The 12,508-nt window shown below is 50.0% G+C and overlaps 1 protein-coding gene across 50 annotated transcripts in view; it reads left to right on the forward strand.

Annotated features, from left to right (window-relative positions):
* Window positions 1-194: 194 nt before the first annotated feature.
* TNNT3 (troponin T3, fast skeletal type) overlaps window positions 195-12,508 on the forward strand; it is a 30,555-nt gene continuing 18,241 nt past the window's right edge. For 4 of the 50 annotated variants that reach the window (XM_035327177.1, XM_035327187.1, XM_035327174.1 and 1 more), the window contains exons 1-8: window positions 209-324; window positions 4,623-4,657; window positions 5,737-5,750; window positions 7,994-8,005; window positions 8,845-8,862; window positions 9,891-9,935; window positions 10,634-10,645; window positions 11,567-11,578. In XM_035327177.1, the coding sequence (XP_035183068.1) occupies window positions 4,638-4,657; window positions 5,737-5,750; window positions 7,994-8,005; window positions 8,845-8,862; window positions 9,891-9,935; window positions 10,634-10,645; window positions 11,567-11,578 (133 nt within the window). In that variant the 5' untranslated portion in view covers window positions 209-324; window positions 4,623-4,637. Of the gene's footprint in view, window positions 325-4,622; window positions 4,658-5,736; window positions 5,751-6,518; window positions 6,537-7,993; window positions 8,006-8,844; window positions 8,863-9,890; window positions 9,936-10,633; window positions 10,646-11,566; window positions 11,579-12,508 lie in introns of those variants that run through there. The other 46 variants (XM_035327185.1, XM_035327196.1, XM_035327179.1 and 43 more) reach the window with 24 other exon arrangements.

Consider the following 12,508-nt stretch of genomic DNA (forward strand, 5'->3'; position numbering starts at 1 on the left):
CTTGCCTGGTGGCAGTGTAAATATAGAAACACAAGCCCTGTAGTTTTTTTCTCCAAACATGTCCCTCCCATCTAAGCATCATCTGTGCGAGTCCTCCAGCTGCTCCTATACATGGTATGACCTTTTTTCCCCCCCTTCCCCTTGCTCCTCTCCCCTCTCAAGCCCCGCTCCCTTCCCTTCCCTGCCCATCGCGGGGTCCCAGGGCCAATCGGCTCCTCCAGCCGATCAAATGTCACTATAACTTGAGGGCTGCCTCACCTTGGGACGCTCGCAGAGCCCAGCCCGTGCTGAAGGGAGCTCGGTGCTTCTCTCCTCTCCTCCCAGGTAAGCAGCAGGTTTGAATGGAGGAGGATCAAGGGGAAGGCTGGGGTTTTGTGGGATCTGGCTTCCTGCACGGCTCTGAGCATCCCCGCTGAGGACCAGGCACTTCTTCCTCTGTTTGGTTGGGCGTCGCACAAGGCTACTGCCACCTGCGGAGATTTGGGTGCGGTGGACTTGCAAGGATCAGCTGGGGAGAGGAGGGGAAAAGATCCTTCCAAAGCCCAAGGCTGGGGATGAAGCAGTGTTTGTTGGGGTCAAGGAGGCATATGTCATGCTCAGGAAAATACCCCTGATGGGGAAAAAGGGATGGCCATGGTGGGAGGGATGAAGGGCAGGACAACCAGGCAAGGAGGTGTGGGGCTGAGAAACAGTGACACAGTCATGGAAAACTGCCCCCGTCCCATGGGAAAAGAAGAAAATTAGGGAAGGAACCCTCCAGGAGGAAGGGGGTGGGGGATTCATTGGGGCAATGGGATGCTCCCCACATGCATGACTTTTAACCCCTGTGCATCGCTGGCCTGACCCCCAGTGCAGTGACATGGAGGAGCTGGGGCATGCAGGGCTGGTGGCCTGCTGGCACGGGCACCGGACAGGGAGAGGCAGGGGGTATACACCAAGCAGGCTGCTACCTCTTAGTCCACTTCTTTCTCTCAGGAAACCCCACACAGGGATCCGACAAGACCCAGAGACAAGGTTAAAGGACACGTTTTGGAGCAAAGAACTGGTGTTTTGCTTTGTGTTGGTGGAGCGCGCGGTAGCAATTGAATCCCACTACCCCACTGCAGCAAGAAACACTTCCTGCTAGAAAATACTGAGCAGTTCAGAAACGAAGGGAGGAGGCAGAGGGATGGAAGAAATATGCCTTTTATATAAATATATATGAATTATATATGTTGGGCTTGCAGCAGCTCCTGCTAGGAAAGCACAGCCATCTGGGGCTTGGTGCACGGAACCCGTGCCCCTCGCCTGATCACCATCCCGCCGGCTCCCACCGCTTTCTTCCTCCCCACTTTCCATAGGGCTCTTGCCAGCTCCCCTCCCTTGTATGGCCACAGAGCCTGGCGCAGGAGGGGCTGGCCGGTGGGTGGGTAATTTCCAGGGCTGGTCCTGGGGCGCGAGGCAGCCCGTTCCCCTCCGGGCGGGTGCATTCTCAGCTGCTAAGATGCTTCTCGGGGCGTGAGGGCTCCGCGCCTCCAGCCAAGGGCAGAAGTGTTTGAGGTCAAAGGGGACGAGCGGACGACGTGCCCAACATGGTGGTGGTCCCCGGCTATTTGGGGTTGATGAGGAAAAGGGCATTTGCCCTGCCAGCCAAGAGGGCAAGCAATAAAAGCGCCACATCCCTGCCCTTGGTGGAAAGGGAAGCGAGTGTGTGTGGCTTTATTTCATTTCTGAATGGAACCAGCACTAGGGCTTGAGTATCTTCAGCAAATAAAATCAGAAATGAATCTGGGGTTTTTAGCTTGAATTAAATGTGGAAAATAACCTTTGCCTTCACCTGAAGGGTGGGAGAAGGCAGGAAGCTTGGGCTGGCAATACCATGACTTGATTTCCTCCCGAGTGGTGGGCGTTATTAACTAATTGATTTTATTACATCCTTAAACCTCAGTCAAGACCAGACGCCCTTTTTTTTCCTGGCACTGTATAAACAAAAGCCAGTTATTGCCTCAAGGTGCTAACAGCCTTAATCTCAGGCTGCGTTTGCTGTGTGTAATGCAATTTCCACCGAAGGGCAATCCTGAGCCAGCTGGAGACTTTCCATTGCCTTCAGTGAACAAAAATAAATAAATAAATAAATGGCTCTTAGTAGATTGCTTTCTTCAGCATCTCTTGGAGGCAAAAACGGTTTTGTTTTATTTGCTGCTTTGATGACAGGATTAGCTCTGTGGCCAGGGTAGGAATCAAGGAGCCTTTTTTGCTCTCGGGTGGCCTGGGGTCTTTCTGTCGCTATCTGGTTTTGCCCTTGGCTTCGAGGGACCAGCTGGCTTGTTATTGACTCACTTTATCCAGGGCTCAGAAAGCTCCTCCGGGCTGGGGTTGCTGGGTGTCAGAGATTTTGGCATTCTTGCCCAGCTCCTCCAGCAGGCGGGCAGATGCCTCGCAAAACCCCCCTCACTTTCACCGCGCTTGGATTAACAAATATGGAAGGGCGCAGGGGAGCAGCCAACGTGACAACCCTCGGCAAGATGTCCTTAGAGCTAAATTGGAGGCTGGATGAGCTCATTCCAATAGCTGTTAATGGCAAGCCTGATTGCCAAGGCTGCCTTTGGCTTCAGCTGCCCTGCAAAGAGCAGCACGCCCTGCGTTACGTGCCCGCCCTGCACCGGGCAGGCACTGGGCTCTGCGTGCTCGTGTAGGGCTCTCCAGCTATTTTCTTCTCCAGCACGGAGCAGCATTACTCTTCCTGTCAGTGGGGTGAAATCGAGAGTTTAGCCCTAAGCCCTTTAAAAGTCCTCTTGTTTTGGCTTCACCTTAGGAAGGATGAAATCTGGCTTTACAAATTAAGCGCAGAGACCACAGGAGGGTTTGGCCACTGCCCCGTCTCACAGATCGCGGGTTTTGGAAGGAGCCAGTAGCTGGGCATCTGGAATCTTCCCTCTGTGGGCTTCTGCCAGGACAAGCTCTGCCGTCCTGCTGCATAAAACAACCAGCTGTCAAGCTTTAGTGCTATTAGCTTGAGCAGTTTTGGGGGGCTGGGGTGAGGTGGCAAAGCTCTCATACTGCTAGCCATGAGCAGACAGCGAGTGGAAGCCTTTGTGATCTAGATAAAGATGAGGGCAGAGAGACAAGGGGTGTTACATCCAAACAAGCAGCAGCAAAGTCTTTTGCAAAGCCAAAACTGCTCCCGGACAGGAATCCTGCCTTTCCTCCTGCACGGGGAGGTGCGGGCGATCACAGGTACCCAGTTAAAGGCGGCCCCGGACCAAGCGACCACAGCACCCAGACCTCGCGTGTCCTAGCAGGGGATCGACCTCCTCTTTGTAACATGGCCATTGCTGGCAGAACTCCCTGGGCAATGCTGAGTTACAAAAAAATGGATAAATGAGGAGACTAAAAGCAGAGCCTGTTTAGAACGTGGGTTTTTAAAACCTTGCTGGCGCTAACGTGTGGTGTCCAGGGTCACTGCTGGGGAATAGAGAGGATCCCTTATAGGGCAGAGCTGGAGCCTTCGGGATTACTGCCTTCCTCTGAAATAGAAAGCCTCTGAGCTGCAGTTGTTCCTTTTGAACCTAAATCGGTCCACCTGCTCCTTCAAGACATCTCTCATATATCAGCTGAGTAATGAAGTCCTGAAAGTCACGCTTTGGGTTTCCCGGCCAGGAGGAGCCTGGCTTTCTAATTTAAGACCTGCTGCTGGTTTGGAGGAAGTCTGGGGGGCCCTTCCCCACCTCTGCCCCCCACTCTTGGAGCAGACAAGGCTTTTAGGAGAGCCGTAGCCCTGCGCCGCTGCCATCTCTGAACCCATTTAAGCTCAGAAACTCAAGCCAAAAAAGTGCCGCGGAGGCATTTGTCTCTGCCACGCGCTGCAAGGATGTGTTGTAATAAATACAACTGGTTGTATTGATGTGAATTGCCTCACTATGCATTTGGCCAGTTTTCATCCTGAATTAATCAGCAGGCCATTGTTCATTTATTAATCAGCTGTGTAAGCCAGACGCTATTACTTAAGGTACTCAGTTACAGCTTCTGCATGCTGACAAGTAAATAGTTATCTCTGGGTATATCTGCAGGGATTTTATTTTATTTTATTTAGCTCTGACTAATGATTTGGAGCTGGCATCTTCCCACTTTTAGTAGCATAAAAGACGGAAACATTTCTCTAGGGAACTTGCTTTGGCAGTGTTTTGGTCCCGATGATCTCTTGAGGTCCCTTCCAATCCCTACAGTTCTGTGATTTCCCTGGTCTTGCTGGAGCGATGGAAATGTCAGCAGGGTGGGAGAGGACACCCTGGCCTCTGCCGGTGTTCCTGAGCTGTGGGGCTTTGGTAACCCAAAGCCAGGTCCAGGCTTCACCCCCTGGGGTCATCTGCGCTAAGTGGCTGAGTTGACAGGGCACGCCTTGCCAGCTGATCTTTTCCTTTTTCCACCTCTCCTTCTCATCTGGCCTGGCTGGCAGGGGGCTGCGCTGCTCCGAAAATGGCAGTGTTGGTGGGGGATTGGCTGCTGTGTGGGGAAGCAGGCGCCTGCCTTTTTCCGTCTTTAAATGTCAACCCATCTGCTCCTGCCTTGGCATTTTTTAGGAGGCTCTCTCGCTAATAACACTTTTTTTTTTTTTCTTCTTCTTCTTTTCATCTTTTGTCTAGAAACTCGCTGCCAACATGTCTGATACCGAGGAAGTGTAAGTAGAGGGAGCCGCCTGCACGTTCATCTGTTCGCTTGGCTCCACTCAGCGCCTGAGGGCATCCCCACGGGGCTGAGGGGCTGGGGGACACCTCCTGCACAGCCCCTAGCCCCCTAGGGCACTGCAGAAGGGCCTTTGGGTGCCACAGGGCCCATCGAAGTTCATCCGACGGGGGAAGTCCTCCTGACACCTCGACCCAGCTCAGCTTGTCCTCAGTGGTCATGGTGCCACCCGTGGTGGGGGCTGAACAAAACACGGTGGAGTGGAGGAGACACTTTCTGCCCTTTTTAACAAATCCAGAGAAATGTGGCCAAACTCTTTCGGCATTTATACACCAGGAGGTACAGAGGGGAGGTTTAGGGCAGTGACAGGATCAGAGGCATCAAGGGCAGACCTGCAGAGGTCATTTACCCTCCTCTCCTGCTACGAGGAGCAGGCTAAATGACATTTTGTCCAGTTAACCCTTCCACAAAAGAAAACAAAACAAAAAATCCAAAGTTGAGCTTCAGCACAGTTTTGGCCAATCTCCAAATAACACGTCCCTTGCTCAGTCTCTTTTCTCTGTGCCTTGCCCCGCTCTGCAGCCCGTGGCTGCTCTGGGGCTTGGGTTTTGTGCAAGGTGGCAGCAGAGCAGGAGAGGCTGGCGAGGGGAGGTGATGAATGGTAACTGAGCATGAATTTAATGGTGTTACAGCCATGGGATAAACACCTCTAGGGGTCAGGGAGCCTGCAGCATGGCTGGGCATTGTCACAGGCTTGCCCAGTGCACCAGGGCTGGGGTCCAGCTTCACCAGCCCTGCACAGTGCTGGCTTCTAGGTATCACAGGGAGGTGGGATTATTCCTGGCTGAGGTTCCATTTTCAACCAGGAACATCATTAAAAATAAGAGCTAAACACCCAAAGCAGCTACTTTACTAATCTAAAAACCAGATGACTCTTCCAAGAGCAGGGGGGAGAGAAGAAACAACTTAGATTTTAAACAAAATTGCATTGGGTTACTTCAGTATAGTCTGGCCATAATACAGAGTGGAAGAAATATTTATTTAGTCTCAATAACCTTTTTTCCTCTCTCACAGGGAGCAAGGAGAGGGTAAGTCTCTCAATTATCTGTCTCTAATTGCTTCCATGCCAGTCTGCAACAGTCACTGGCCGTGTGCATCTTCTGTCTGCCTGTTGTTGGTCTGCTAACAAAATGTGCTGGCACAGTTAGCCTTGTCTGATGGATAAATAGGTGTCAGTGCACCTACCTCGTTGTGCGTCTGTCTGTCTGCCTACCTGTCACCAGCTTCTGGTATCTGTACGCTCTTTGTAGCACCCGGGCTGTCTTCGTGCTGTGGGCAGCCTTTGGGATTTCAGCCCAAAACTGAAGTCCTGTTTGCAGGGGACGCTGCCGGTTTTTGTAGGTGCACTGCCATCTGCTGGCAATTTATAGAGAAGGTTTTGTATACATAATTTCTGTTTTTAAACATAAAAACACAATGCATACAAGCAATATATGTAGAAACAAACATATTTTTTCTTTGCTGTTCTTTCTTAGGCTCATTTTCCCCCTCTGCCACCTTTCTTTCTAATGTGCTTGTATGCCTAGCCCCTGCTGCCCAAGAAAATATCCAATATAATATAGTCTTCCTCCCGTTATACATTTTTTTTCTTCTCAAAGTCATGTGGTTTGTTATTTTTATTGCTGATTTGGAAGTGGCTGCTCTGAGGGCTTCTCGCCCCACGTCCATGTGAGTGCAAAGGGCTCTGTCGTGGGTGATGTCTTACTGACGTGCCACCCATCGCAGGCTGCGTGCTGGGCGCTGAGGCTGGTGGTTGATTTGTCTGCCTTTTTTTCCCCCCCTCTATATCAATGCAGAGGAATACGAAGAAGAAGGTAACAAAACACTTGGAACGTAGTTTATCTTTCCTGGATTCTTGGTCCTGCCTTTCCCTTGTCTGTATTTGACCCTTCTCTTTGGTGCTTGCTGCTAAAGGGGATCTGAAACACTTGATCGATCACCAGTCGAAACAAGAAAACCAGCCAAGCTGGGACCATGACCTGCAGAAATCTCATGTTACAGTGAAACATGGGATTTGTAGGAGCCACAGGGGCTGGTTATGAAGATAGTAGCTGAAATTTGGAATTGGAGAGTGGGTTGTCTAGCACCAGGCAGGGTGCTGAGAGGGATGGAGAAGGTGAGGCAGGGGACTGGCTGGCAAAGATGAAGTTTTTTAGCATGCCTTTAGCTGGCAAGCGGTGATTTGACAAGCTGCTAGAGACACTGAGGAGATTTTTGGAAAGATGGAGGATGAAAAGCCCTTCACAGCCCTCAGCTTTTTCACCTGAGTTGTTTCAGAGCAGGGAGGGGAAGGATTTGGAGCTGTGCCATGTCTTTGCTGGGCACACGTTCAGGCAAGCATAGCTCTCAGTTGTCATCCTTCATTTTCCCAAGGTATCTAGAACTGAAGTGAGGGCCAAGCCCTGGGCTAGGTCCACGGGAGCTTTGCTTTCTCCCAGGAGATGACCTTAGTGCCTGAGAGACCTTCTAAAGGGCCAGGAAATGAAGCCTTGCCTGGGAGGAGGGATGTCTGCCCACTGAAGGTGTGATTCCAGCTCTGAGGTTTCCCCTTTGCAGAAATGTCCCACCTGGGCATTTCATATGCAGAAGCAGCTTTTATTTGCCATGGGTTCCCCCAAATTGCTGCAACCAATTCCCATCAGTGGTAATGGGAACAGAGGTGAGATTGTGGGCTTGCTCAGAGTAGTTCCAGCCCTAAGACACACCAGGGTCTCGTGTCTCTGATTCCCCCAGTATTGCTGCCAGGGGCATCAAGGACGCAAAAAAAGCCAAGTGCATTGCAGAGGTGCCTCCAGGTCTGTAGTGGTCATCTGCCTGGAGAGGCAGAGCTGGGGATGTGAAGGTGCTGCTCATGCTCCATCCTTCTTAGCATCTTGTCAAACGTCCAAAGAGCGAGCAAGGCGTCATTCCTACAAACAAGCCTTGCTAAAAGGAGAAGTGTTTCTTCTTGTCCCTCTCCTCCCTTCCCTGACTGTCTCCTTTTGGGTTTCAAGGATGATATGAAATTAAAAGGCAGGTGGCTATTTTGCCTTTTGTTTTTTAATCTGCATGCCCATCTCCTCTGAATTGTATCTTCTCATTGCTCTCACTTTTGCTTGACCTCTGTATTATCTTCCAAAGCCATCTATCTCCTTTCCATATAACTTCTCTCCATCACTTTCTAATGACTTCTCCAGGCCTTAGCTCACTCAAATACCACTTTCTAACAGTTTTCTGTTTTCATTTTCCTGTTTGCTGCTGCTTCTTGTTCCATGACACTTGCCCCCTGAAGCTCAGGAAGAAGGTACGTGACATGGCTTCTGCTTTCTTTCTCTTGGTGCAGAGGAAGAATGTGGGTGAAGAAATCCAGAGCAAACAGTTCACACCTGGTGGCCAGGACTCGGTCCTGAGCCACAGACATCAATGCAATGACAGCCATTGATGTCACTTATTGAGCTGGTAGGAAACCGGGCCCAATTTTGGGTAGAAAAATCCATATATAACTACACATCTATAGCATGCATATAAATGTGTGTGTTTATATATCTGTATGGAAACAAACATATATTTGTTTGGGCTTACCTTTTCCACTGAAACGTGACTTCCTTGTCACAAAGGTGTTAAATCCTCTCCTTTCTGTCCCAAAGCTTAGATTTAAAAAAATGGATGTGGGGGGAACCCTGCAAAGTTGATACCCTCTTGGCGTTCAGGAATGACTTTCTGTGACATTTCAAAATTTGATGACTGCTGGCCAAAATTTTACCCATTCAAGAAACACAGATAAAAAAAAAAAAAAAAAAAAAAAAAAAGGAATGGAGCAATTTTACTTTTGATTAAAATTTCATCAAAAGACGGCTTTAGGAAATTTCAACCAGCTCTAATAAAGAATGAAGTAGTGGATGACTTTTTAATGTGGTTTTCATTTGTGGTCGTATTCCCATATTTCAGTAACATTTATAACCCCATAATATGCCCATAAAAATGTTATTTTTATTTCTCTCTCATCCTGTAATTCCATCATTGTGTATTTCTACCCATAACGGTCTGGGAGCTTGGGAAACCTCAAGAATGTTTAAATAAGATATTTCTTGTTTTAATTTTCTTCTCCCGTTCCCTTCGCCGCCTGCCATTTCCCACCCACAGAAGAGGTCCAAGAGGAAGGTAGGTGAAAGCACTTCTCAGCCCCGCTCTTTCCTGCAGCAGGGCTCAGAGCTGATGCTCACCTCATTTTGCAAGGTGGTAGAAGAAGACAAGAGGCAAGAGAAGAATGCTGTGGCAAAGGACTCCTCACCTGACAACATTTGCTTCCCTAAACCGCTGGTTTAGCAGGGTGTCTGCAGAAGTTTGGGGATTCCACTGCGGGTGCCCCATACCTACCCCTATCCATGCGGTTTTGGGGAGGCAGCAGCATGGGAAATGAGGGCACCACCCCCTCCTGCAGGCCACAGCGGGCTCCCAGGCTGATTTTGAGCTCTGGGAGTTTGTAACACCCGCGGTGGGGATCTGGCTATAAAGGTTTATATCCCATGTCCACTCGTTTCTCCTGCGTAGCTTGGCAGATAATGATCGGATGGATTTTAAAACCAAAATCCATCTGGGGTAAGGCATGCTTGTAGCCATGTTGCACAGTACATATGTGATAATATGTAATATTATATATAGTATACTGTATATATTATGAGTTATAGACTATAATATATAATATTATATATAATATAAATAATAACACTGCAGAATGCAGGTGTTATTAATCCTATCTATGCAGAGGCTGGAAAGCAATCCCAGCTGGCTCCCTGCCTTGCGCACAGTATTTGCAGGGGCAGAAGAGTGGCTGGAACAGAAACCCACCCTTTGCACGTGAGAGGTTTGCGCCTTGGTGCTCCGGGTATGAGGAGCCAAAGGGTGTTTCGGTTCCCTTCGCATTTGCAAAGTTTTCTGTTACGGGCATATTCGAAACCCCGGTAATCCTGTTTATAATGGGGTAGCAGCTGGCAGGTTTTTTTGCAGAACGCAGGTCCAGAAGGATTTACATTTCTTCTGTCTGTGCATGCTTCAGTTGCCTGTCTCCATTTCATCTCTGTTTCTCTATTTCATCCCCCCCCCCCCCCCCCGCCCCCCGTGTTTTTTTAGACTCCCCTGTTGTGTTCACACACCCTTTAGTCTAACACTTTTCATTTTCCATCTCATTGCTCGTGCTCCCTGCCGCATCCCAGCTCCCGAAGTTCACGAAGCAGGTACGTGCTGTGACCTTCCTGATTCCTCCCCGTCCTCCCCTTAGCGCTGGGAGGAATTCTAGGGTGGTGTGAGAGGAGCAAGACATGGTTACATGGTGTTTTTGCTTTCCACATTTCCTCCATAACCTCCTCCTTTGTAGGCTAACCCACTCCTTCCTGACCAAACCTAACTGCCTGAACGCCCACTTGAAGTTGCAAATCTGCTCTGGTCCATGTCTCTGTAAACCAGATGCTGGACCTCCAGGTTTTCCCCAGTCTGTGCTTTGGAGGAGCTGTCTGCTGCTGGAGCATGCTCCCTCTCCGACCAGTGCAGGCAAAGCTCTGGGCATCGGCGTGGGTGCTGCTCTGCTGGCACCCCAGCCTCTGCCCTCCCACCCCTGCACAGCCTGCCATAAAGCCAATCTGCATGATGGCAGAAGGCTGTTCCCATGAAACTGGACCCAGAGGAAAAGTCCAGCCTGTACCTGAGCACACAAGCAATATGTTTTTGTCCATTCCTTTCAGACAGCACAGTTATTTTCTGCTCACCTGCATCTCAAATTCCTGCTCCTCCTGGCCATTAGTGCATCCCTTACTGGGATTAAACTTTTCCCTCTGGCCTGATAGTTTTCAGCCTGTGCAATATCAGCCTGCGTATTAATGTGTCTCTCCCAATGTTCCTTTGCATCCTGTCCTGTGGCACCTCCCACCTAAAGAAGCTCATGAGGAAGGTATGTGAGATGACCCCTGAATCCCCATCATTCAGAGTAAGCTCTGCTGTGGTCAGGAGGTCATAAGGTGGTAAAAAGAAGCAGGAGTTGAAGCCAGGCACCTCGGTGTGGAATTGCGCTTGCCATTCTGTTGGTTTTTGTACTCTCTTCCATCATGTTCTGTCCTGATGTTTGATGTCCCGGTGATGCTACGTGGCAACTGTTGCACGAAAAATTAAAAAGAAACTTCTGTAAAGTAGTTTACAGAAGGGAAATGTAAACCTCTTGCAGGGACTGAAAAGCCTCTGCTTTGAGACAGGTTGGGTCTGGCTGGGAGGCTTGTCCTGGTCCTCCATCTGGGGAGGGCCGGGCCTCCAGGCTACCCGCAGGTGTGCCCCGCTGGGTGTGCTGCGGCAGCGCCCAGTGCTGCTCTTACAGCAGCCTCCCCACATGCCCACGGCTGAGGTTAAAGCCTGCTGCATAAAGCAACAGGCAACTATTCTGTATTTTAGCTTTGCAAATGGTTAAAGATGGCTTTCTTCACGTTCGTGCAGTGGTGTTTCTAGGATGCTGTGTCATGGTGGCAAGCGCAGCCGTGTGCCACCAGGAGGGTGCTGGCCTCAGGCCGTAAATCTGCTCCAAGCCTGGGTGGGCAGCAGCCCTGTGAGGGTGCATGCTTCATCCAGAACGGCAGCAGTGTGAGTTTAAGACAAATGTCACTGATACGGCCACTTAAATCAGTTTTATGTTCTTAATACTTCAAACTATCTGCGCCCTCCCTTTCAGGAGCGCTTTCTGTAACTGTGTTCATTTTATTTCCCTGCAATATGTCCTCAGGCTTTCCCTCCCCTCTGCTTGGTACAAGTGCAAGGTTGTTCTGATGTCTCTAACGCTCTTGTCTTCCTTTGCATTTTGCTCTGTGACTCTTCCCACCTGCCAAAGCTCACGAGGAAGGTATGTGCCATCATTTGCAAATCCCTCTAGCTCTGTCCGGAGCGGTAACGTGCACAGGATTCCTGGCAGTGGCCGAAGAGGAGAGGATGTGAAAGCATCCTCTGGGCGCTTGCTGAGAGCTGCTTCGCTCGGTGATGGGCTGCATCAGTTCTCACTGCTGCTCTCGATGCAGCTCCAGTTGGCCTTCCCTGCTGCATGTAGAGCTTTTATTTCCCCCCATGCTCGGATTTCCCCAACCAGGCCGTCCGCAGGGGTACCGGTTGGTATGGGGATAGTGATCCCCAAAGCATCTCCTCACAGCTGGCCCCAGTGCCATGTCCCTCGGCCTCCCACCCTGTCACTGCATGGAAACAACACTCAGTTTTGCAGAAGTGGGATTTTTTTGTTTGTTTGTTTGTTTGTTTTCTCCTGGGTTAATGTGCATTATGCAAACGTGGGGATAGCAGTACCAGTCAAGCAGTTCTGCTTGATTTTACAATGTGCATTAAATCCCAGATCTGGCAAGGCGGTCTGTGCGATTAGCAAAATAGTACAACGTGCTTACCCGAGCATCCTCCCACCACCCAAAAAACCCTTACCTTTAAGCTGCCTTCCCAGCCCTTCCTTGCATGCCCAGCCAGGTTGTGACCCCATGCTCGGTCCCACAGGTAGGGGAGCAGAAAGGTGCTCGTGCTCTCCTTCCCTCCACGCACCGGGGGGGAAATCCTGGCTGCTGGGGAAATCAACGCCTGCTCCCCCGAGCCCGCTGGTTTCTGCAGCTGCTGGGATTTCTATGCACATGAATTCGTATGGGTTGTCCAGGCCTTCTTCACATGTTCAAACCTATGGACCTGATTTAAGCACAAGTTATTCTTTCTGTCCACAGATGGTAGTGGTTTATAACATGAGTATACGTCATTCACCTGCATTTCTCATCTCCCAGCAACCTCT

This window comes from Oxyura jamaicensis, chromosome 5, assembly GCF_011077185.1.
Source record: "Oxyura jamaicensis isolate SHBP4307 breed ruddy duck chromosome 5, BPBGC_Ojam_1.0, whole genome shotgun sequence".
Classification (NCBI taxonomy): Eukaryota; Metazoa; Chordata; class Aves; order Anseriformes; family Anatidae; genus Oxyura; species Oxyura jamaicensis.